Source organism: Sander lucioperca, chromosome 7 (genome assembly GCF_008315115.2).
Source record: "Sander lucioperca isolate FBNREF2018 chromosome 7, SLUC_FBN_1.2, whole genome shotgun sequence".
NCBI lineage: Eukaryota > Metazoa > Chordata > Actinopteri > Perciformes > Percidae > Sander > Sander lucioperca.
In genome coordinates, this window is record NC_050179.1 from 42,343,701 (window position 1) to 42,370,240 (window position 26,540).

General features: G+C 40.3%; 1 protein-coding gene across 2 annotated transcripts in view; it reads left to right on the forward strand.

The window, feature by feature from the left end:
- LOC116048660 (synaptic vesicle glycoprotein 2B-like) overlaps positions 1–26,540 on the forward strand; it is a 112,488-nt gene that overhangs the window by 32,665 nt on the left and 53,283 nt on the right. For both annotated transcript variants that reach the window (XM_036003043.1, XM_036003044.1), the window contains exon 4: positions 4,549–4,775. In XM_036003043.1, the coding sequence (XP_035858936.1) occupies positions 4,549–4,775 (227 nt within the window). The remainder of the gene's footprint in view (positions 1–4,548; positions 4,776–26,540) is intronic.

Here is a 26,540-nt window from a genome sequence, read left to right on the forward strand (position 1 = left end):
AGTGTCTGGCTTTTGTTTGATATTTAGTGTTAGCAAATGGCTTTTATTGAGCCAACCTTATTCCACACAACAGCCACGATGTTCCTTTCAGCTATCCGCTCGTGCTCCAGGAAAGTGAAGAAAAGGTGGTAACACAGCGTTCTGCATGTGGCGTCTGCGTGTGACGTGCAGGTTACCTTCCCCCCCAAACACGGACACATATACATACATACATACATACATACAGATATGTTTCGCTTTATTAGATAGATGCTCGTAATGGTTATGTATTTGCAATGCAGACCAAAAATCTGATTTTTCAAGGCCATATTCTTTCGTCAGGCTTTCAAAGTCTTTTAGTTGTACCTTTACTGTAAGAGGGTAAAATGTTATTGCTTTTGAGATCCTAGATTTAAATCCATAATCCATTTTGTTAGAATGGAAACCAGGGTCATAGGCTCACCAATGAATTATTTGCTGTCCAGTTTATACTCCTCTTTCAACATATTCCAATTTTTTTGTTGGACTTTAATCCATGGGTTTTGCATCTCATCATTAAGTCTTCCCAACCTTGTGTGGGCCAGTACTTCGTGGATTGGAGGATCATTCATAATAGAGAGTTCAACATCTTTCCACCTAGCTTGAAATGTTGGGTTTGTAAAAATTTAGATGTGACCGTGACCGTTGACCGGTTCTGGTCTGGCCCAAAATGGCCAGATACTATCCAACTCCAATTTGTGGTCACTACACCATGTAAGTGTTCGTTAAATGGTAGACCAGAATGTTTCTAGAAGGTTCATTAATTGAGAAAATGAGTCAAGGGGTTCACCTAAATAGATAAGAATATCTGCATATAATCCCAGTTTATGATCCTGTCCATTTATGTGAATGCCCTTAATGCTTTCAGTCTGCCATACCCACTGTGTGAGAGGCTCTATATATAGCGCAAAGAGTAACGGTAAGATTGGGCATCCCTGTCTCGATTAGCTCTAATATAATATTTTCTGTGATGTACCCATTTATTTTAATCAGAGACGTTTTTTTGTATAGTGTACGGATGCTCCTAACAGAGTCGTAATTTATACCAAATCTTTCGAGGACTTTATATAGAAAAAGCCAGCTCACCGAATTAAATGCCTTCTCTGTGTCCAGACTAATTAAGAAGGCTTCAAGTTTGTTTTGTTCGATATGGTTTAGTATGTGCTATGTTCTTCTGATGTGGTCATGTTTGCCTTTGTGGGATAAATCCAGTCTGGTCGCTATGTATAAGCCGGGGAATAATCTTTTGGCAAGGATAACTGTATATAATTTATATTCAACATTTAAGACTGAAATTGGTTTAAATGACCCACATTCTAATTTATCTTTTCCGTCCTTGGGGATGATAGAGATCACTGCTTTGCTCCATGACGGAGGCATTTTGGTACCCTGAAAAGGTAAATTGCAGATCCGGAGAAGGCTTGGCATTAGCTCAAGTCAAAACGCCTTGTACCTCTTGGGTGGAAAGCCATCCGGGCCGGGCGACTTATTTGTTTTGAGCCTGGAAATGGCGCTGTTTAAATCTGTTTCAGTCATCGTAGCTGTTAATATTTGTTTTTGTTCCTCTGATAGAACAGGTAAATTAAGAGAATTAAGGAACTCTCCATTTTTTTGTTCACCTGCTGAATAAGGTTATGTATATAGGAACTTGTAGTACTTCTTAAGTGTTTTTTTGTATTTTGTCTCTATTATACTGTATTGTTTTTGAGTTTGCTCCCTTATTTTACATATTGTGTTGTCCGGTTGTTGTTTTTGTAGCTTCCTTGCCAAAAGTTTAGTTGATTTTGAGCCAGACTCGTTATATTTCTGTTTATTAAATATTGTCTTTTTTTCAATTTCCTGTGACTACAACAAAATTATTTAATTTCTGATTTTCATTATTCTTATCATCAGATTTGTTTTTGTTTTTCCCTTTTAAGTTGTGTCTCAAGATCTTTTAAATCTTTAAGATTTATTAATCGGAATTGTTTTTCTTTCTTGTCATTAGTACAAAATGATATTACTTTACCCCTAATAACGGCTTTCAGAGCATCCCACACCATAGTTGAATCAACCGCCCCCGTATCATTTTCCTTTTTTTCATACATTTTTATTTCTTTTGTAATTTGAGTCTTGAATTGTTGGTTGTTCAGGATACTTGTATTCAGCCTCCATAATGCTTTTCCTGGAATATCCCTAATATATATAGTACAGGCAAGGGGTGCATAGTCAGATAAATCAATACAACCAATATAACAGCTACGCATCCTGTGGCGATCTCTCTTTAGCACAAAAAAGCAATCTATCCTTGAGTAAACATTATGATCATTATATATTATATAATCACGACCTGATGGGTAAAAATCTTTCCAGAGGTCCAATATGCCCAATTCTGACATCCATACGCGACTTTTGACGCAAATCCGCTACAAAGTTTTATAAATGAGGACCCTGAGGGCTATTTCTCAAAACCTAGATAGCGGATTAAGATGGGATTTCCCAGTTAATCTGGATGACTTAAGCCTTGACTCGGTTTCACAAAAGCAGAAGCACCTAAGTTTCCATGGAGATTTATTCTGTGCAGCTAACACCCAGGATTTATTAATCCTGGAGCCTTTTCTGTTCACTCAGCAGTGCTATTACCCTATTGTTATCAGCCTGCATTAAAATACAACAGGTACATATTGCTGTTCAGTTAAATACTGTCATTATTTTAACATTGTGACCATTAATTTAAAAATTATTCATGCGAATTATTCATCGTTGGTGCTGTTATATTGCCGTATGAAGACTGCTGTTTATATTGTTAGAAGTTTGATGAATATATTATGGCAGTTGTTGAGATGATTAGAGAAGGCAGATTATGTTTCAAATGTGTTTTAAATGAAGTCAGTGATGACGGGCAGTATATAAAGAGCTTTACTACATGTGTGTTTCTATAGTGGTTCTAACAAAGGCTGACTGGTCAGAGACCAATAGATCTTTTTAGATGATTTATTTATTTTTCTATTCTTTAACAATAAAGGATCATGTATATTACTCTTCCATGTGCATTTTATTTGTCATTCTTAGCACACAATTTGTGTTTTCTCCAGTAAACTGGGACTATAATTTGAGAGGATTATACAATTATAAAAACCTATCCTAACTGTACAATCCTCCCAAATTATAGTCTTAGTTCACTGGACCAGTAATACTGTACAGTACATTCATGAAATAACATGGAGAGGACACCTCAATAGTTTTTGACCTTATATTTTTTGCTAGGGGGAAATAACTGATGAATACTCTGTTACGGTCATGTTTACAGTGTGCATTGAGTTTATCACTTGATTATCTTCATCTAGATTTTGGAGTCCAATTTTTCAGCGTCTTTCTTTTCTATGTCCATATATATGAGGAAGCAAAGCATATTTGGGAAGAAGCAAACTTGCTATAATAAAACAGCGAGAAATTGGGTGGCAGACAATAGCGAACGGACTGAATGATCAACCCAGTCTCACGGCAGTTCGTGAAATGGTCATGTTATTTGATTCATGTACACAAACACGTTTATCTTGTTTTTTTTTGTGATGGTCAACACGTTTTTTAAACTAATGCATTTCAATGGGAAGCGTCTTTCGTGATCACAGCATGATTCTCAATGAGAAGATGACGTAGCATTAAGAGCGACTACGGTAGCCTGAAAATCTGCATAGGTTGGTTGGGGTGGTGGATGGGTCAAACAACACAGGACTTTCACCCAGGAGACTGGGGATCGTGTCCCGCGTGTCACGTTTCCTAAACCCAACCGTCCCGTTCTTCTTTTACTAAACCCAACCATCGCTTTCTTCTTTTACAAAACCCAACCGTCCCGTTCTTCTTTTACTAAACCCAACTGTCCCGTTCTTCTTCTACTAAACCCAACCATGCCGTTGTTATCCTGCGTCCCGTTATGGTTTTCCTAAACCCAACCGTCCCGTTCTTCTTTTCCTAAACCCAACCCGTCCCGCTGTATACAGCTATGCAATTGTTGGTATTATAAAAAATGTGCTCACCATTACGGAAAGAAAACATGCTGACCATTACAAAAAAACCCTGAGATAAACGTGTTTGTGTACACAAATCAAATTAAATTACGTGACCATTTCACGAACTGTTGGAATGATGTCTAAAAATATACATTTACGAACCACTGCTCTTAACTGAAACCATTCTTCTCACTTTTAATCCAAAATATACAACTGTTAATGTGTGCAAATTATTAGTAGCCTAACTCCTTGAATGTTATAATTATGGCAGTAACAGTTCAGAGTCGTGGTCACATGTCTATTTTTTTTTGGCTACTTACACATTCAGTCGGTCCGCGATTGTTTGCAAATATGAACAGCACTGCATTCCCAAATTTCAAAAGGATCTTCATGTTTAAGGGTTTGAAGTCCCTTGATCTGACAACACCAGAAACAAACATATTTCAATTAAAGATACTCAGGACAGTGTAAAAGGAATCAAAGATTGTTTACAGTGTTGCCATCTTTATGACTTATTATTCTTGTTTTTTTTGTGTCCCAGGGCTAAAGCTCGAGCAGCCGGCAGTGCAGTCTCTGAACTAGAAGAGTTATCTGAACAATACGAAGACATCATGGAGGACTGTGGCCACGGGAAGTTCCAGTGGACGCTCTTTGTGGTGCTGGGCCTGGCTCTGATGGCTGATGGAGTCGAATGTTTTGTGGTAGCGTTCGTTCTACCATCTGCAGAAAAGGATCTGTGTCTCTCCAATGCAGAGAAAGGAATGTTAGGTAAGGGCTTTAATGATTTACTGTTGCTTACAGTGTGGTTTCTGTGTAAGAAGACACTTGGGTTGGTGCTGTAAAGAAGGATTTGTGTTTGCCCACTAGTGAAGTAGTGATGCATTCCTTTTCTCTAATTGGGTGGAAAATAAGTACAAAGCTGCCTCTATATTCTTCTAAGGGTATGTGCTATGCTGCGTTCTTCGGTAGTATGTAGTAAGCGGTTTCGAATACAGCCCAGCTTACCATTGATCGAAGAAACAAAGGCAAAGTTGAAATGATTGCAATTAAGTTGTAAGTAAGAAACAGAGCAGTAGAGTGGTGAGTATGGCATGTGTAGAAAAAGTTCCATTCCTGTTTCCTCAATGTTTTTTACTCAACCTTTATCAGCAATTTGCTTTAATTTTTTGTGCTGGCTATTATTTAAGACTTGGTCATTATTGAAGTTGCAGCTCTACTTGAGAGTTAAGGCAGCGCTCTGATTTTGTTGCTCTTTTGTATATTTGTTGTAGGAAATACTCAAGACCTTTTTATAAAAAAATGTTTCATACTATAAAATACTTTAAAACTATATATTGTCGAGCAAATCAGGTATGTCAATTCTGTGATCATGTGAGATCGGAGGCGAGATTCAACATGGTGGCGTCCTACTGCTAAAAAACGCAGCAACATCCAAAGCTAAAAAAGTTTACTTTAAAGTATTATTAAGATGTTTCGATTCAGTTTGTACTTAAGTAAATCTGCCACAAACATCCTGGAATATAATACTCTAACAGTGGAGGATTTGGCGGATCTCAACGCATTCATTGACCACTACTATCATCTGCAAACATGGACACGGACTCAGTTAATCCCAACAAAAGAACACAGATGATTTACAAACTACCGATATCGAGGTATGCGTTCTGGCCAGCATCAACAAAAAACTGGATCTTTATGTCTCATTACACGAAGAAGTTAAAGACATACCTGGTAGCCTGGACTTTGCGTACCATAAAATTGTTACACTGCACTACAATCAAATCAGGAATTACAAACCACAAGTGATCAAATGCACGAATACATTTCTGGCAAAAGCCACCGGTCCGGGCACTCATTTTATCCCCCTTACGGACTGTGGTAGTAGCCGTATATTTTTACCCAGCTGTTTTAAATCACTGCAGGAATTGACACAACATTAGCTGAAACGTTGAGGTAGCGGGCTATCGGCTGCTCTAATTCACATTAAACTGAACATTTCTGTTGACGGTGAAGTGATGTGACGGTGCTGCAGTTGACACACCTGTAAAGTTAAATATGTTGCAATGTAAGCTAACTAATTAGCTTTGTTATCCCTACGGCTGAAGTTACTGCGTAGCGATCATAGACCATATATAAAGATGTAGCGATAGACGCTCACCATATCTACTGTCATTGCTTAAATGGGAGGACAGAAGTTAATCCACGTTTCCCCACTTTTTGCCACAGCTGATAAATTATCCGGACTTCTTTCAACGGATTGATAGCTGTCCTCCAGAGTGAACAGAATTGCGTCCATGGCAACGGTGTGTTATACTTAACAACGGTCTGTTATCAAGAAAATAACAGACCGCAGAATGTCTTAGAATTCAACCAAGCCATGTAATAAATTATATACTATTAATGGCTAACGGCAGTAAACAATGTCATCTGGGCTGCCAATGTTGTTAAATTCTCCCCAATTCCGGGTCGCATTACTGCTGAAAAACAATTTTTGACGGTAGAAAGTGCTGCTTCGTTCCACTACAATCTAACGTTAGCATACTGCTAACTATTAAGTAGCTGCATGCTAACGCGACATAGCTGTAATCTTGGCGGCCAATGCTGGACCATTTCTTCCAGTCACTTTACTGCTGGGACATGTCCGGTTGTGTAATATTTGGTTTGGAAGCCTTTGTTGGTGATTTTTCACTGCTATATACTCCGTTGCAGTAGCTCCAGCTCCAACTAGCTAGTGAAACACAACTGGAGTCAAAGATCCTTTATACTAAAGTGCATATTAAGCAGCACCAATGGTATGAATTGGTACACACTTCCTGTCTCCTGAAGGGGCGTGGCCTCATTTGAATGTGTAGTGAACTTTGTGTAGATGGATGAAAAGTTATATTTGAATAATTTATTAATATGTTCTTTTGCTAACGTAAGATATTTACAGAGCTAAAAGACATATTTAGCATCACAGAGATTAGTTTGGTTAGGGCGTTAATGAACGTTCCTGAGACAGAAAACAGGTCTCAAACAAAGTTAATTTTCTCCTGATGTGTCCGTCTAAAAAATGCCTTTTAGTGTCAGAATGTTCTGGAGATATGTGGCTTGTGTGAAATGGAACCAATATATACTTAGGTGACTACGGGGTGAAAGGATCACTCATAATCTGTGTTCACATTCACTTCTCCCATTGGAATCAATACACTCGGACCTGCCGCTAGTCTCCTAAAAAGGTGTGGCAGTGGCAGAGCCCATGTGACACAGATACAGGAAACTACTCTGAGTTGGGGTGTCTCGGTTCTAAACCGTCTCTGGTCTCGGTTCTAAACCGTCTCTGCTGGAGTCATGGATGTATTAAGAGAACTGGATACAGTGTTCGGCGGGAAGCCCCGTTCATTCCAATGAGAGTGCTCAAAAGCGCATTAAGCAATCATGGAGCTTGGATCTTCCGCGTTGACTGGCCCATGACGTCACGATGGACATGCGTACTAGCCATAGACAGTATATAATGGACCAACAGATCCCGTTGCTCTGGACGGAGAACAGTGAAGGATATTAGAAGCACTCTTCCGGTGAGCGCTGAGCGTTACTGCGCAGAGAGACGACCTAAATGTGACGTGAGCAACCTGTCTGAAAGTTGTAAGTCTTCTGGTAAGCCAAGAGAAATCTCAATCATTCCCAATCTTGCAGAGATGGAGAGTGTAGGTATATGTAAGGAGATAACATGGACACAGGCTAATTCTTGCTAACTAAAATGCTAGTTAACATTAGTAATTAAACTTAAATAGCTAATGTAAGTCCAAACTGCCTGCGAGCTTCTCCTGTTGTCACGATTCACTAGAACAGGAACCCAAAAGCAAACCAGGACAAGATAAGTATAATGAACAAGGTGAGTATTTATTTGGATATTGAGCGTGGAAACAGGCGAGTCCAGATGGTGGGGCAGTGGGTGGAAGCGAGCCGGCTGGAGGGTTAGTGAGGATCTGATAATGCTGGTGAAGCAGACAGCCAGGCGGTGATGTAGTGAATATCCCAGGTGACAAAAACTGCAGACAGGAGAACAGGAGGCAGATTAGCAACAGGCAACACGGCCAAATACATAAATGCACTGCAAATGAAAAATGTTGCAAAAAGAAAAGCACGCAAACCCCGAAAAAAGAAGCGATGCAAAAAGAAAAACAACTTAATTAATTTTACAACACATGCGCGGCATTCAGCAAACGCACTGCAAATACACACAACCAAATACATAAACGCACTGCATATACACACAACACAACCAAGTAGATAAACTTATGAAACGATGCAAAAAGAAAAGCACACAAACCCAGAAAACAAATGCAACAAAAAAAACGCAGCATCCAGATTACACAACGGAAGTTCTCCAGGCCTCTAGAGGGAGCAGCTAGTGGAACAGCTTGCTTTTCAACCGTTATTAACCGATATTAAATTCACATTATTATTATTATCATTAATAACAAAATATATTATTAATATACAGTCTATGCTCCCGTCTCATGCCCTCCCGGCTGGTGCCATCCCCGAGCTTCGGCTTTTCAAAATAAAAGCTTGCGTCTGTTCCGCTATGTGTTTGCACTTTGGTGTGTTGGATGTTTGTGAACTAAACAGTACGGCAATCACGCTAATGAATACAATAACTTTTTCAGCAGATGTCTTACTTACAACACAATGGAGTTAGCAAAGCAGTTTTGTGTTTATGTGTGCAGGCGGGATTTATTCAGTTTGATAAATCCCACGGTAAATTGGCTGGTTTACTAACAGGGAGGGACTAGAAGTCTGTTTTTTGTATTTCAAGAGCGAATTGCTCCACAATATGAATACAGATTGATCACTTATTTTGTTGGTAACCGTTGTTGTATAATCACAATATTACACTTGAGGAGGCCTACACTTCAGTGATTTCAGACCTCGAAATTAAACCCTCTCATGTGGCTTAAACAAACGTCAACGTTAAACGCTGATGCAGTTTTAAATGTTTTGTCACCATGAGTTTACAGACACGTCTCTGCTGATTGAGTATCACCTGTGACCTGAGCCGAGACACACCCACCAAACGAGAGAAAACATATCTCAAACATATCTCAAACATAGATTTAATATTTACAGTCTATGCAGTTTCTCTCTCTCTCTCTCTCTCTCTCTCTCTCTCTCTCTCTCCCCGTGAGGTCGAAGCTGCTCCCTCTAGAGGCCTGGAGAACTTCCTTTGTGTAATCTGGATGCTGCGTTTTTTTTGTTGCATTTGTTTTCTGGGTTTGTGTGCTTTTCTTTTTGCATCATTTCATATTTGCAGCGCGTTTATCTATTTGGTTGTGCTGTGTGTATTTGCAGTGCGTTTGCTGAATGCCGCGCATGTGTTGTGAAATTAATTAAGTTTTTCTTTTTGCATCGCTTCTTTTTTCGGGGTTTGCGTGCTTTTCTTTCTGCATCGTTTTTTATTTGCAGTGCGTTTATGTATTTGGTTGTGTTGTGGTATTTGCAGTGCGTTTGCTGAATGCTGCACATGTGTTGTCAAATTAATGAAGTTGTTTTCTTAATTTGCTTGTGTTTTGTCTATTTGCGTGTGTTTTCTTAAGTTGCAGGGCGTTTGCCCCTGTCAGCCACCGTATAGTACAGCCATAAAAGCAGCAAACAAACAAACAAACAAGATCAACGGAGATTGATTTTACCCGACAAAAAAAACGGCATGTTTCTAATAGTTGCGTGACCACAGACGTAACAAACCCGTCTGGGTAAATATTGGAGATGTATTTGAAAGATGGAGACAGCTTAGACCCCAAAAGGACGCAGAGTTGGCTAATATCTTCCAGAACAGGTAAGCATTAGCTTCAGGCTAATTTATCACAGCTACTAGGGACGGGCATTTTATGTCATTTCAACATTTGTGTAGCTACTCACATTGAAATATATAGCTAGAGTACCCGAGTTGGTTACTCGCAAAAACAATTGAGACACAGCCAGTGAAGTGATCCCGACTGGTCCTGGCTAACGCCGCCATGCTAACCCTGCTAACTGCTAGCTAATGTTACCGGATGACCAGGCAAGCGGGCAACGGCTGTTTACAACGTGTAGCCTGTTCAGCGGCTGTAGCCGACAATGGTGAGTTATTTGAAGCCAAGAGAGGGGGGCTGTAAATCGGAAAGAGAGGACCTTGAGTTTGCAGTGTGTTTAGCGATTGTTGCCGTAATTCTAAGCCAATAAAGTGTGTTCAGTCGGGTGGAAAAGGACGGCAAGGTAGTGGTGTTTTTAGCGGTTCCTGTCGTAATTCTAAGCCGAGGAAATGTGTCTGTCTGGCGTGTGGAGAGGATGGCGAGGTTGTGGGATTTTTAGCAGTTCATACGGCAATTCTAAGCCGGAAAAGTGTGTCTGTCAGTTGGGTACAGAGCTCCACGTGAGCACGGGCTTTCATGACTGTCAATATAGCCAGCATCTAACGTTAGCTACTCCGCTGTGCTGTGGAGTAATGTCTGGCTATGTGAGACAATTGTCTAGCAACATTGTTGGGAGGAGGGGGGCAGGGGAGACGACTCTCTCCAGTATTTTGAATTTGTACTGCAGTAACTATTTTAAACACTAGCTGTCAGTATTACATATTGCACCTTTAACATCATAACATGGAATGTATGTAGTTTCCGCACACAAGCTAAAAGAATCAAAGTTATCAATCTCATAAAATGAAAGGCTGATATATATCTTAAATTTAAACAATCGACGAAATATATTCATCAACATTTAACAGCAAACAAGTATGTGTCTCAATCTTAGTAAATAAACACATCCAATTCACTCATAACTCATCCAGCATAAATTCAGATGGAAGATATATTATTGTCAATGCAATCAATCAGCCAAACAACATACACATTAGCAAACATTTATGGCCCTAACGATGATGGCCCATCTTTTTTCTAGGGCTGCACGATTTGGAGAAAAAGTCTTATTGCGGTTGCAATTTACAATACTGCGATTGCAATATAATGGTATAATGAGTCTGCTTGCTTTATTATCAAGGAAAATGCACAATATACAAACATTTTGAAACATACAATGTTAAACAAGCATGATAAAACTTTGCAATACTTTTTTAAAATAACTTAAGAAAATACAAATTCTTATTAAAATAATACATTTTGTATGCCCTTATAAACATCTAAGCTGGGTTTAATATAATAACTAGTGATTAAGTTACAAAATATACTCTGTACAGCCTCTTCTTAAAGTGCTTAAAATAATTGTTTTAAGCATGTTTTATGCAGCTATATGCACATACTGTTTGTTTATCGAGCTTCTGTGTTACTGATTGCCATGTCAAATTCCTGTGTGTCTGTTGATGCATTTGGCGAATAAAGTGATTCTGATTCTGCTCATATTATGCTTTTAGGCTTTTTTATTATGTTATATATCTTTTTTGTGCATGTTATAGGTTTACAAAGTTAAAAAGCCCAAAGTCCACCCCAAAGGGATTTGCCATCTCCAACAGAAAACACTGTTCACAAACTGCTCCAAACAGCTCTATTGTAGTCCAGCTTTTACTTCCGTGACGAACATGCGTCACTTTGTAACACACATTATAATGCTCGCCTAGCTGCTAGTGTGGCATGCCCTCATACTCTGCTTCTGACTAGCTAGCAGTGCTTACCTAGCTACTGCGCATGTGCGACTCCCAACAAAGATGGAACATAAGTGAGATTCCTCACCCGGTAGCTAAAACAGAGAGCTCAACACACAGGGTGAAAAGAGGAGCTGCAGCAATGTGTAGTACAAATATGTTTTTTGAAAATTAAACCATGTAAACCTATTTTGATATAACCTCTAAATACAAGTATGAACCTGAAAATGAGCATAATATGAGCACTTTAAAGTCTGCATGCTCTGAAACCCTCTACACTTCTGATACTCACGTGACCATACACAACACTAACCACTGCACCACTGTGCCTCCCTTAGCTTTGTGATTTGTCTGTTATCAATGTCAATCACAATGAGAAATAATAATGTCTGAATGGAATTGATAACAGACAAATCAGCAAAGCTACATTCATGTGGGCCCTGTTCTTCATAACTGGAAATGTCAATGTATGAATCTTTAGCAGCACTGGAAGTCCAAGATGGCTCTCTCTGTAAAAGAGTCCTGAAAGCTGTGTACTGAGGATCATAGTTGCATGCAGTAGGGTCTGTGTCTTCATAACTGGAGCTATTGGTGATCGTGACTCCACTTGAGTCAGTTGACTCTCTGTCAGTTTCTGAGTCACTGGGAGAATCATCCAATTCATCTGAATCATTTAAAGGGGAGACAGTCATCAACTCAAAGGCATCTTCTGCATAATAGTTGGTGCCCATGTCCTCTTGCAGGTGAACCATCATAACAAAATAATGTTTTAGGGTGTGCCCAGGTATGATTATTGTCTGAGCATCCGGATCGAGTAACCGTTTTCATACTCAATATAGTCATCTTCCTCTGCGTAGCACTCTATTGATTAATCCAAATTTCCAACAGCGTTAAAAATCCACTCTGAATTTTGGGGCTGGACACCAGTTGCCTTCTTGTACTCCCAGCACTAAGCAGGTGGACTTCCGGCTGAACAGAGTAGATGGCAAACAGCTTTCATCATGTGGTCTGTCGATTGTCCAGAGAAGAGGTTGTTGCCAAAATAAAGGAATGCTATGACACATCCCAGTCCCCATATGTCGATGGCTTCAGATATGGCGAGGCCCATGGTCACCTCTGAAGCTCTGTACGCACACGCTTGCAATGTCATTCTAACCTTTACTTTGGAGGCTGGTAGTGCCAAACCAAAGACGATTAATTTAACCCTGAAGGGCTCATCCTGGTGGTTGACAACCTTAACGTTGTCCCTTAGATACCCTTCAAAGCTTCAAATGCTACAAGTAGCTGATGTGTGATGGGGCATATTTCATGAAGAGACAATGGTACGGGCACCATTGTCTCTGTCACTGCTTCACCAAGTCCCAAATGCTCCTGTCCAACATCTCGAAAGCGAGGCAAGACACGTCTTGGAACATGAAATTGTCTATGAATCTCACCAAGTTTTTTTTCTCTAGGTCAAGGGCCACTTCTTATTGAATGATGTGATATTCACTCTTTTTGTGGATCTTGATGGCTGTAGTCTTGGATGTTGTTGACAAATATGGCAACTTTGCCGAAACATCCTTCTCCAATAAAGCCTAAAACAAGGTAGCGTACAGACTTGCTAGAGTAGGAGAGTAGGTCAAGCTTTTGTACCTAAAATGGTGCAGGCGCTGACTCCATGTTATTTTCACTTTCATTATCTGAGATAGGGGATGATATATTTGTCCTCAAATGTTTCCAAACACTTTTCAAGGTGATTAAATTTCAAGTAGATTTTGTCTTCTGACTCTAAATGTAATCCAAAGGTATCAGGCCAGACTCTATCCACTCAACAGCTGACTTTAAAAAAGCAGGGGGGGATTTGCAGAACAAAACAAAACATGCAATAATCCCCCTTTCAATACCATGGATAGGGGGGGACTGGAAGTGAGCTGGAGATTGGGAGGCAACTTGCTGCCAGCCGGCTGGCCTCTGGCTTGGAGGGGAAAATGTAGATGGCTTCATCTGTAGGCAACATCACACCATTCTAAATTCTAAATTAGTTTTTTGCATTCTCTGTCTGTCTCTCAATTCAAGGGGCTTTATTGGCATGAACGTTTCAATAACAATGTTGCCAAAGCATCAGACAAAACACAATAAACAGTTATATGTACATTAACACAACATTAGGATGGGTTTATATCATTTTATAAATCTATTTGGATGGCAAATATAAATACAAAAGTTATTAAGCAATATGAAACAAAAAGTAAATTCTAAGTAGAAAATTCCGCAAGAAATTGTGACAGTGTGCCCACTACTTAGTGCACATCCAAATAACACTAGCTAAGTATTAATAGCAGTAGCTGTATTGACATACATGTCACACTGTCACTGAGAGAGAGAGAATACTATACCTATACTTATATATACTTATACCCTCCGAAAAGCTTTTCGTAGCTTATTTGGGGTTCCCCATTTCACACGGCTTACATATGATCATTGTACCTTCTGAAATTGTGTTTAATGATACATTAATGACGTGTGAAATAAAGAGTGTGATTACTAAAAAAAAATATTAACCTAGCATTTACCTCAATATTGTCTTTTGGGGGGCATCTTCCTCGCTCAGACTGCTGTCCCTATCTCTATCCCACTGGAACTGCAGCCCAGCCTTGTCCTCAACAGAACTGCTTCTGCTCTCCTCTGCTTTGTGTTCTTTACCTTGATTTACATTACATGTAATTTAGGCGACTCATATATATATATACACATACATACATACATACACACACACACACAATTAAAAAAAAAAAAAAAAACTTTCCCCTTCATTATCCGAGGTATAGTCGAAAGCGATGTGTTTTAAGCCTTCACAGGTGCAGAGGTTTTCGGCCATCCTGATGTCAATAGGGAGCTCATTCCACCATTTAGGAGCCAGGACAGTCGGGATTTCGAGCTGGCGGGTTGGGGTATAGGGTTTGACCATGTCCTGGATGTATGCCGGGGCTGATCCGTTCGTGGCCCTGTATGCAAGTACTAGTGTCTTGAAGCGGATGTGGGCAGCAATTGGTAACCAGTGAAGAGAGCGGAGGAGCGGTGTAGTGTGAGAGAACTTGGGGAGGTTGAAGACAAGTTGAGCTGCTGCATTCTGAATGAGCTGCAGGGGCCAGACGGCACATGCAGGCAGGCCAATCAGGAGGGAGTTGCAGTAGTCTAGACGTGAGATGACTAGCACCTGAACCAGAACCTGAGCCGCCTTCTGCATTAGAAGGGGACGTATCCTTCTGATGTTATGCAGCATGTATCTACATGATCGGGTAGTTGCAGCGATGTTGGCAGTGAAGGTTAGTTGGTCGTCAAGTGTCGCACCCAGGTTTCTAGCAGTCTGGGTGGGGACTACCACAGAGTTGTCAATTGTTATAGTCAGGTCCTGGGTAGGAGAGCCTTTCGCTGGAAGAAAAAGGAGCTCAGTCTTGTCAAGGTTGAGTTTCAGATGGTGTGTGGACATCCAAGAAGAGCTATCAGTCAGACAGGCCGAGATACGTGCTGCTACTTGAGTTTCAGACTCCGGAGAGGAGAGAATTAGTTGGGTGTCATCTGCGTAGCTGTGATAAGAAAAGCCGTGCGACTGAATGACAGAGCTGAGAGAGTTGGTGTACAGAGAGAAGAGGAGGGGACCCAGGACTGATCCCTGAGGAACCCCAGTTTTGAGTGGGCAAGGTTCTGAGGTAGATCCTCTCCAAGTTACCCGGTAGGTTAGGTCTGCCAGGTAAGATTTGAGCAAAGAGAGCACAGAGCCTGAGACACCCAGATCCTGCAGCAGAAAGGTCCAGAAGGATGACGATGGAGGAGAGAGAGGCTATGTGATATACGAGCGTATGTAATCTATCTTTTTTACAAAGTAGTTGACAAAGTGGGTTGGTAAGAGGGACAAGGGAGGAGGTGGACTGGGGGAATCGAGGAGGTTAGAGAAGATGGAAAAAAGTTTTTTGGGGTTGGAGAAAGAAGATTCAATTTTGGTTTGATAAAAAGAGCTTTTTGCTGCTGAAATAGAGGCAGCGAAGGAAAAAAAAAGAGACTGATAGGTAAGCAGATCATGTGGGTGTTTAGATTTCCGCCATTTCCTTTCCGCTGCCCATATAGTTGATCTTTCAGCACGCACTGAGTCAGATAACTACGGAGCTGGGGAGGACTTGCGAGCCTGCCGTGAAGTAAGAGGGCAGAGAGAGTCAAGAGAGGAGGATAGAGTAGAGAGGAGAGTGTCTGTGGCAGCGTTGGGAGGCATGAGTAAGAAAGAGTCAGATGGAGGGAGGGTTGATAAAGTACATGACGCCAGAGAAGAAGGCGAGAGTGAACGAATATTACGGCGGACAGGTATAGTGTCTCTTGCAATATGGTTGTGAGCTTGGGAGAGTGGGAGAGAGTAAGAGATGAAGAAATGGTCTGAGGTATGGAGTGGAGTAACAGTGAGGTTGGTTGTAGAGCAGTTTCTGGTGAATATGAGATCTAGGTGGTTGTCAGCTTTGTGAGTGGGTGGGGAAGGAGAGAGTGAGAGGGCAAAAGAAGAGAGAAGGTGTAGAAAGGCAGCTGACTTCTCTGTCTGGATGTTGAAGTCACCCAGAAGTATCAACGGAGGGCCAGTTTCAGGGATGTTTGAAAGAAGGACATCCAGGTCCTCCAAAAACTCTCCCAGAGGATCTGGTGGGCGGTAGATAATAATGACTAGTTGTACCGGATGCGTTATGGTAACAGCATGAAGTTCAAAAGAGAGTGGAGTGAACTGTGGCAGTGGGTAGAGAGAAAATCTCCACTTGGGGTTAATAAGTAGGCCTGTACCCCCGCCTCAGTAGGTCTGGGTGAAAGAGTAGACAGAAGAGAGAGCAGCAGGGGTGGATGTGTTAGTCGGTGTAATCCAGGTCTCAGTGAGAGCAAGGAAGTCAAGGGATTGCAGGCTGGCAAAGCCAGAGATGAACTCAGTCTTGCGAGTGGCAGACTGGCAGTTCCACAGGCCACCTGCAAGGTGATGGGTGTGTGTGGAGCGGGTGGGGTAGGTAAGAGAGGTCGGATTGCGGAAATGTTGCGAAGTTATGCAAAGTTTGTAGTATCTCCGACAGGATACGCGGACAGGAATGGAGAAGCAGCACATTTCCGGATAAAGACACCGAGCGGTGTAAGTAAGGTATGAGATATCAAGAAGATATCAAGCCCACTTAACTTCCCACTTAGCCTCCCGCGTAGACTCCTTTGTCTTTGTTCTCCGAGTCTTGATCCGATGAGTCTGCCGCTGAAGCTGCCGCTTCACGCAAATGCCAATATTAAATACAAGGAGGTGATTGGTGTTGGCTGCAGGTGAGGAGGCCCCACCCAGCTAATCACTCAACAAAGCACCTACACAGTCGTTAAAACTACACACTTTACACTTAGCTAGATTGAAACTAAGCAGTTTCAGTCACTTTAAGTAAACCACTAAATTATTGCCAAAAAACACAGCAAATCCAGCAAACACACAGCAGAAGTAGAAAAAGCAGAAAAAGCAGCAGAACCCAAGCAAAGTAAGTACTTATCTGGCTGTCTGTAGTAAGTTTCCTCAGAAGTCAAATGCACACTTATTTATTTTATTAACTTGATCATATTTGTTGTCCTTTAGTTAAGGCCTAAACAAAGGCTCTACAATAGTTCAAAACATATAAAGGACGCCAAGCCAAAAAGAAAATTAACCATGTCTACATTCAGAAAAAAAACTAAAATATAGTAAAAAAAAAAAAAAACCTAACACTTTCTATGAAGCCTGTGTCTATAATGCATCATGAACCTACCCAGTCTCACGGAAGTTCGTGATGTGGTCACGTAATTTAATCTATTGATTCGTGTACACGGCACGTTTATTTTCATGTTTTTCCTGATATCAATACGTTTTTTAAACTAATGTATTTCAATGGGAAGCATCTTTCGTGATCACAGCACGATTCTTTCAGTCGGGCTGCAGCAGAGAAGCTGTATACAGCTTTGCTATTATTGGTGTTTTTAGCCCAATAACCGCTGTTTTAATCAACATTTATTCACAAGATCTTATCATGGTTTGTATGTATTTCTTTTAATGTCATTATTTCGGTCTTATTGCCACGGAAGATGGATTGCTTTGTTGTTTATTGATATTTTTAAAACTATAACGCTACATCTATCAACATTTATTTAGATGTTATCATGGTATGCATTTCTTTATTTTAATAAAATTATTTCGGTCTTATTACCGGTGAAATATTAGGCTACAGTATGCTGTAAGACAGAACACAGGCTGAGCGGGGCGCATTCAAAGCCGATATCCCACAATGCAATGCGGGCATTCATATCAGAGAATTGGACAGCGATCAGCTGGTCTTTAACGCCAGTATCGCTTTAATGTACATATTTAATCAGTGGTTTTGTCAACAACACGTTGCTCAGTTTTGTTCCAGTAAGTTATGTCCTGTAATAACGTTTAAAAAAATCAGCTGAATACTCCGAAAGTGACGTAGTACGTACCGCTCGCCAGATAGGAAAGATACAAATACATAATATTCGTAATATTTATGTTTTTGTCTAACGTTGTATTTGAGGATAGTATTTTGCTGTATTTCTAAACACAATGAACTGTAGGTTTTTTATATAGGCCTAGTATTTTTCTGCGACAAGGCAAATCAAAGTGCTTAGCATAAAACACTATTTTTTCCTTATTGGTATTTTTATTGTATAAATTCTCACGTACAACGTGCAGCAATCTTTCACAGACGCGGAGCGGTAATTACTACGTCACTTCCGGACTATTCAACTGATTTTTTGAAACGTTATTACAGTGGATAACTGGAACAAAACTGAGCAACGTGTTGTTGCTGGTGACAAAACCACTGATTAAATATGTACATTGTGCATTAAAGACCCGCTGATCGCTGTCCGATTCTCTGATATGAATGCCCGCATTGCATTGTGGCTAATGGGCTTAGAATGTGCCCCGCTCGGCCTGTATTCTGTCTTACAGCATACTGTGATATTTCACCGGTAATAAGACCAAAATAATATTATTAAAATAAAGAAATGCACACCATGATAACGTCTAAATAAATGTTGATAGATGTAGCGTTATAGTTTTAAAAATATCAATACACAACAAAGCAATCCATGTTCCCTGGCAATAAGACCGAAATAATGACATTAAAAGAAATACATATAAACCATGATAAGATCTCGTGAATAAATGTTGATTAAAACAGTGGTTATTGGGCTAAACATATCAATAATAGCAAAGCTGTATACAGCTTTTCTGCTGCAGCCGGACTGAAAGAATCGTGCTGTGATCACGAAATATGCTTCCCATTGAAATACATTAGTTTAAAAAACGTGCTGATATCACGAAAAACACGAAATAAACATGTTGTGTACACAAATCAATAGATTAAATTACGTGACCTTATCACGAACTGCCGTGAGACTGGGTTGCATGAACACTATCAACATAATCGACATAAGGTATAAAGTATCTTAATACTCTATAATTGCTGATCACTCGCTGGCATTAAATTTAGGATCATAGTGTATCATAATTCTCATAGTTCTTATACATTTCTAATTTAAATAAATTTGTTCTATGCAAGTGACAGAAAATTATTAGTATAGATATGTTATATGTTTGTTTATCTGAACTGTACTGTGGAGAAGGTTATACGATGTGCTTATTGTTTTGACACATATACAGGGTTCAAAATTAAGTTTTTGTCCACCAGCTAGTGAATGTTCAAGTCTTACTAGGCACCCAATTGTATTACCATATTGCTCTCACTTCATCTAATGCATTTCCAAGTCCTTGATATGGTGGTTTCAAACTTCTTGGTAGTTTAAGCATGGAATGCAGGGTTTTCCCAGAGATGTTGATAGCCGCAGTGCCAGTGAATGCTGTTAAGCAAGCATCTACAACATGTCTGTTTTTGGCATATTTTGACCTGTTGCAATGCTTAACTTGATTAGGAAACAGAGTCCTGTGACACACTGTACAGACATAGGTGGGTCCATGGCGAATTCTCTCAGAGAATGAAGATATGGCAGCTTGCATCACACTGTTGATCACAGATTGGGGCTGTGGAGTTTGCTGACTGTGATTTACAATCTCTCTGTATTTCTTTTTTATTCTGAGTGCACACTGCAGCTTGTGATGAACGTAAAGTGTAGCATTTGTAGCTAACTTGTCTCTTTTGTGCTGGGTACAGCGCCGTATGTGATGCAGCCTGAATGCTGGGTCTTGGTATTTAGTTTTCATAGCCTGCAATGTTTTCATCCTAAATTCTGAACAGCTGGCATATTTGTTTTTTTCATTTTTGTAATGCTTCTCAGTCTCGTGGATATAGCTTTGTTTTTAGGTGGTACACTTGTTTTTCACACAGCTTTTTTCCGCCGTTGTTTATTTATCCTGGAGACATTTTTTATTACTGCTTTGGCTGTTTTATCAGTTACTGCCCCCAGATTTCTTTCTGGATGTAAGTCAGCATAACTGCTGTTCCATCAGGGTGGGGCAAGCCTGCGGCACTTCTTGAGTGAGAATCGAAGACTCCATACCACCCTGATCTGTCGCGGAAAACTGCAATGACCTCTGGACTCACAATGATTAAAGCATGGCTGACATCTTTTGACAGACACTGAAGTTGTTCTGAAAGAGTTAACCATACCCACACCTCACAGGAGGCATGCGCACATTGTACAGATTTGTGTCTGTTAGAACCTGCTTTGGCATTTCCTCTACTGTCAGGTGATTGCTTGATAAGGTTTTGTCCAACTGAAGCTGGCTTTTCATACCAGCATAGAGTGAATCTCCCTGTGCAAGCACTCTGTCAAGGCAGGTTGTGTTGCACTGTGATCCCTCGTTGTGGTAGGCCAGAAATGTGAGAGCCATACAGAAGCACTGATGATTTCTTGAAAAGCTGTTGTATCTCAAATCATTCTGGCTGTGAGTTGCTCTCACAGTCTCAGTACTTGTGCTGCTGTGTGGCTCCTTAATCTGTGACTCTTCATGTGTCAGGTGGGGAAGCTGATTTGGTAAGAAGGATTATTTTATTATTATTGCTATCACGGATACATTTAATTAATTCAGTTTTTCTTCTTACAGGAAAAAATAAATTAAAAACATTCTTCAAAATATGTAGCTGGACCACCTTTTCCTGTCTCTCTCTGTGCAACTATTTTAAATGTGAAGACTGAGCACTGTTAACAGTGCTTTAGGGGCTGTCACATAGTTTGTCATAAATTGATTTGTCAGAGATACTTTTAGCAATTTTAACTATTATTGCTGCTTATTTAGTCATGAGATTTTATAAAAAAAAATGTAAGCGTAGTAGATAAAAGTTTTAAGTGTGTTCTTTGTGTATCAATTGTGGATGAAAAAAAACCTACCTTTTTAGCTGGATAACGAGAGCAAGAGGGTGCATCATCAGAAATCCAGTAGCTTCTTGACCGTGGAACTCTCTGTGGTTTTGGGATCTAATAACACATTATACCAAGTTTATGAAACTCAAGACATTACTTAACATTACCACTTGGTACGAATTCAAAACTCTGCATATTAAAAACAAAAAAATGACAGACTGGTGGTGTCATTGACAATACATTAGAATCAGTGTGGATGTCACATTAGCAGTTTTTTTCCTGATAGATGTTATTGAGTGTGATGCATCTGTCCTGTGAAAATACCTGTTGAGATGGAGAGTGAGAAGCTGCCTCATCCAGAAGCTTCTTGGTTGTGGTGGTGTCTGTGTTTTGGGAACCTGATGACACAAAACCAAATTAATTCACTAAAGACATTTTCTAAAACATTGCAGCCACTTGATAGTTAAACCATGAATATGTGGTTCTCCAAATCACCTTTGTAGCTGGAGAACGTGAGGTGCTGGGTGGGTTGTCCATTCCCCAGAAAGGTCTGGCTGGTGGAGGTGTTTCAACCAGAGCCGCGGGAACATATTTTGAATTGGGGGTGCTGACAAATTTTCCAGAGTGATGTTTTCAGCCAAAGTCAACCACCACACACCAAACTGCATCCATCACAATTTACTGAACTGTATAGAGATTCAATTCATATAAATAGCCTATCCAAGACCGTAATTAGCCTGCCGTGGGCTACTGATCCCGAAACACCGGGAAATAATAGACCGTTATCGCTATTTAACCAAGTTAAATTTCTTTCATACCCATACTGTCAAGATGAAGACAAAATATCTCTATTAAAACAAAGGCACTTCGTGGTGTCAAAACAGTACTAATGTTTTGGTAATAAAACTGGAACACAGGTACACGCTCCACAAGCGAAAAAACAAAAACAAGAATAAAGTCCAAAATCCAAGACAGAACAAACTAGGCACGGGTAACGCAGGATATAGGCACAAAGCTACGACAATGGTACTGAAAATGCATACTACAAGCTCAAAAATGGAGCCACAAAACACAACACATCACTGAATTACAGTATATTAAATCAAATCAAAGTGAAGCAAGCCAGTCAGTCCTGACACAAACACTGAAATAGAGAAATGCAGCCTTAAGTTTTTGTAGCACAGCAATAGCAAATTAAAGGCATAAAGATATTGGGCATAATGTATCAGAAGTTATTAACGCGTGTTAAGCTGGACCTAATAATTTTATAACAATACAGTAGGATAATTAAAAATAGGTGTGACCTCATTCTGGTTTTCCAATACGTAGGCTAGGTTTTACACGAGTGTAAAAAAACCACAATTATCTCCAATAATTCGTATAAACTTTCAGTTGAACTGTTACTGAACAATTGATAAATCATGCCAATTTACTGCACGGCGGCAGCATAATAGTAAACCAGCGTTATTACCTTGTGTTGCAGTCATAACACAAAAAAAAAATCCTCATCTCCAAAACGTCTACCAGGAAAAGTGTGACCCTGAGGCTGGCAGCACTGAGTTGACGTTGATGTTCCCTCTGCGACTACCCTGGTGCTGCTAGCTTGGTTTACAAGATTAGCTCCCTCGTCGTCTGTTGCTAGCAGGGTCGCTACTTCATTCAGTTACAGTTGCTGAGTTTTCTGCCTCCGGTCTTTTACGCTTTTTAGCTTGTGGTTGATCTATAAAGAAATCAGTGTTGCCAACTCTTTTCCAATGAAAGTCGCTAGCACCCGCTCCAAAAGTCGCTAAAAGTTGCTAGATGACGTCATACGCTCATTTGCATATTTTTGTCGTCATTACGCAATCATTTATATAAAGCTTAGTGGTTGTGTCAGCAAGGTAGATAGAAAGAAATAGAACTCTTTAGCCAAATAATCACAAATTCAATGCAGGAATTTCTTTTACCTTATAATTATTACTTAGGTAGCCTATCTTTGAAGTAAAAAAATGAAATTCTACAAAGGGAGGGAAAAAGATCGATAAAGAATTCTCAAAGAAGGCTGGCTTGCCCAGGTCCAGGCCAGCTCAGCAGCATCTTTCTCCCGTCGCGTCCCGCTGTCTCTCCTACCTACACCGCACGGCACGCCTCGACTCTTGGCAAAATCGGCAGATTCATTCTAATCAAATTATGTTTATTTCTTACTTACCAAATTTTAAAATGTATTACATTTCATTCATAATGAAAAGGATTAGGTTTATATTAATAATCAAAGTATTAAAAATAAATGTGTGTTTTTTTTATTTATTTATGGTTGTAGTAGTTTCTCCTTTCGCTAGGGGGTGCTGCAGCACCCTCCGCACCCCTAGTTCCCGCGGCCATGGTTTCAACCATCTGATAACACAAAATTCAAAGATTATGAAACTCAAGATATTGTGTTGCCTGTGTTTTGGGAATCAGATGACAAAATACTAGTCAGATTCGGACGAATATTGGTCTTTTTGACGTGGTTCGGTTTTGGCCGAACTTTAGAATTTTTTTCCACCAAACCCTATGCTTGCACTGTGCGCGCTACGCTGGTCCACATAATGTAGGTGGACTGTTCAATGCAGTAGGCTGTGAGAAAGTGAAAATGGAACTCGCGAGCAGAATAGGGCGCTGCCCGGCAGCACCCCCAGCCAAAAGAAAGCGATCCAAGCCGAGCCACATGCCCAACCCGCAATGCTGACCTGTCCCGTGGCGGCAAGGACCCCAAACAACACACTACATCGCCGCTGCCAAAACACCTCTGCATGAAACATCCGAAAGAATACGAGCCGCGCATGAAGGAATCCACAGACAGCAGCCAGAATGCAGCAACCCCAGGTACGGCAAAGGAAGGACAGTCACAGCTAAAAACTTGTGTTAAACAGACAGCCTCTCCCGGGCTGTCAGCTGTTCTCTTGGAGTCTCCCTACAGTGGGAGCAGAGCGACTGCTGCTCGTTAGCTAACATTAGCTTTCTAATTTCACCCACCCAACATGCCTTCTTCATAAACTGGTTAGCAAAAATTTGCCAAACAAAATTGTCACTCATCTGGTGATAGCGATGTGCTTTCCTACGATGTGAAAAGAGTGTGTGAATTCAACATTAAGTTGTTACATTTAATGTATTTTATTGTGTAACCTCTCAGTTGAACGTTAAGAGGAAGTTACAGTAAACATAGAGCTTTTATTGTGACGGGAAAAAACGGAAGTGAATAAGGACTGTGTTGGGGTGGAATAAAGTGAGACGTGCAGTGCCGAGTCTAGACGATATAAGAAACCCTTGGTTACACATTCAACTATTTTAGAGGCTGCGGACGTTGTTTACTTCATTAATGTGTTTACTGTGTTAATGGACTGAGGATGGGAGTAGGGTTCGGTTTCGGGTTCGGCAGAATCTTAACCAGTGGATTCGGTATTCGGCCCAACCCCAAAAATCTGGATTCGGTGCATCCCTACAAAATACCAAATTAATGTATTAGTTTGCAGTCACTTAAAAATTAAAAAGTTAATAGTTCTACAAATCCCCTTTTTAGTTATTTAAAGAAAGGCAACATCAAAAAGATAGGTCTTCAGCCTTCACTTAAAAGAACTGAGAGTTGCGGCAGACCTGCAGTTTTCTGGTAGTTTGTTCCAGATATGTGGAGCATAAAAACTGAACGCTGCTTCCCCCTGTTTAGTTCTGACTCTGGGGACAACAAGCAGACCTGTCCCAGACGACCTGAGAGGTCTGGGTGGTTCATACTGTAGTAGCAGATCAGAAATGTATTTTGGCCCTAAACCGTTTAGTGATTTATAAACCAGCAAAAGTATTTTGAAATCAATTCTTTGAGGCACTGGAAGCCAGTGTAGAGACTTCAGTACTGGAGTGATGTGATCCACTTTCTTGGTCTTGGTGAGGACTCGAGCAGCAGTGTTCTGAATCAGCTGCAGCTGTCTGATTGATTTTTTAGGGAGACCTGTAAAGACACCGTTACAGTAGTCAAGTCTACTGAAGATAAAAGCATGGACAAGTTTTTCCAAGTCCTGCTGAGACATAAGTCCTTTAACCCTTGATATATTTTTAAGGTGGTAATAGGCCACATAACCAAGACTTCTGGCTTTGTCTGTTGTTGCTAACATTATCGTTTGAAGCTGAGTGCTGACTTTTAATCGTTCCTCTTTTGCTCCAAAAACACCACCTCAGTTTTTTCTTCATTTAATTTAAGAAAGTTCTGGCACATCCAGTCGTTAATTTGTTCAATGCACTTAGTCAGTTGTTGTATTGGACTATAGTCCCCTGGCGATAAGGTTATATAAATTTATGTGTCATCCGCATAACTTATTTTATTGTTTTCCATAATTTGAGCCAGTGGAAGCATGTAGATGTTAAACAGGAGAGGCCCCAGAACGGAGCCTTGGGGAACTCCGCACGTCATATTTGTATGCTCAGATGTATAATTCCCTATAGACACAAAGTAGTCCCTATTCTTTAAATAAGACTCAAACCACTTTAGTACTGAGCAAGAAATGCCAACCCAGTTTTCCAATCGGTCTAGTAATATGTCATGGTCGACCTTATCAAATGCAGCACTGAGATCAAGTAATACTAAGACTGAAATTTTGCCACTATCTGTGTTTAAGTGGATGTCATTAAAGACTTTAACAAGAGCTGTCTCAGTGCTGTGGTGTGGTTGAAAAGCCGATTGGAAGGCATCAAAACTGTTGTTTAGTGACAAGAAAAGGTTGAGTTGTTGAGAAACCGTTTTTTCAATGATTTTACTTAAAAATGGAAGGTTTGATATCGGCCTATAGTTGCTCATTAGTGACGTGTCTAGATTGTTCTTTTTTAAGAGTGGCTTAATGACTGCAGTTTTCAGGGCCTGTGGGAAGATACCTGAGAGAAGAGACGTGTTTACAATCTGTAGAAGATCTGTAGCCAAACAATTTGCAACATTTTTGAAAAGGCCCGTTGGTAGAATATCAAGGCAGCAGGAGGAGGTTTTCAGATGTTGTATAATGTCCTCCAGGTTTTTACGGTTAATCATATGAAATTGGGTCATATTGGAATCTGCTTTGCCTGGACACTGTGACAACACATACCCTGTACTCGATATGGAAGCACTGACTGTTTGTCTAATTTTCTGAATTTTGTCATTGAAGAAGGTGGCAAAATCATTGCAGGCCTTTGTGGATAAAAGTTCAGATGCTACTGGTACTGGAGGGTTTGTTAACCTATCGACAGTAGCAAACAAAGCACGTGAATTATTATTGTTTTTGGCAATAATGTCCGAGAAGAAGATGAAGAATTTTAGATGGGGAACACATGCGGTGGGGTTGCCATCTGATAACACAATACAAAGCTTATGAAACTTATCAACTAATAAAAAGTATATTTTCATTCCATGCAGACAATTGTTTCAAATAATAAGCATGTTTATTTTTTATGTACCTGTTTGTTGAAACCCGGAGGACTGATCTGGACTGGATCTGCCAAGTCGAGTCTTGTCCAGCACACTTTTTGGGCCTGCGACCTCTTCCCCTTCCTCGGCATCTTGCAAAAAAATATTTGGAAAAAATACAAATGTG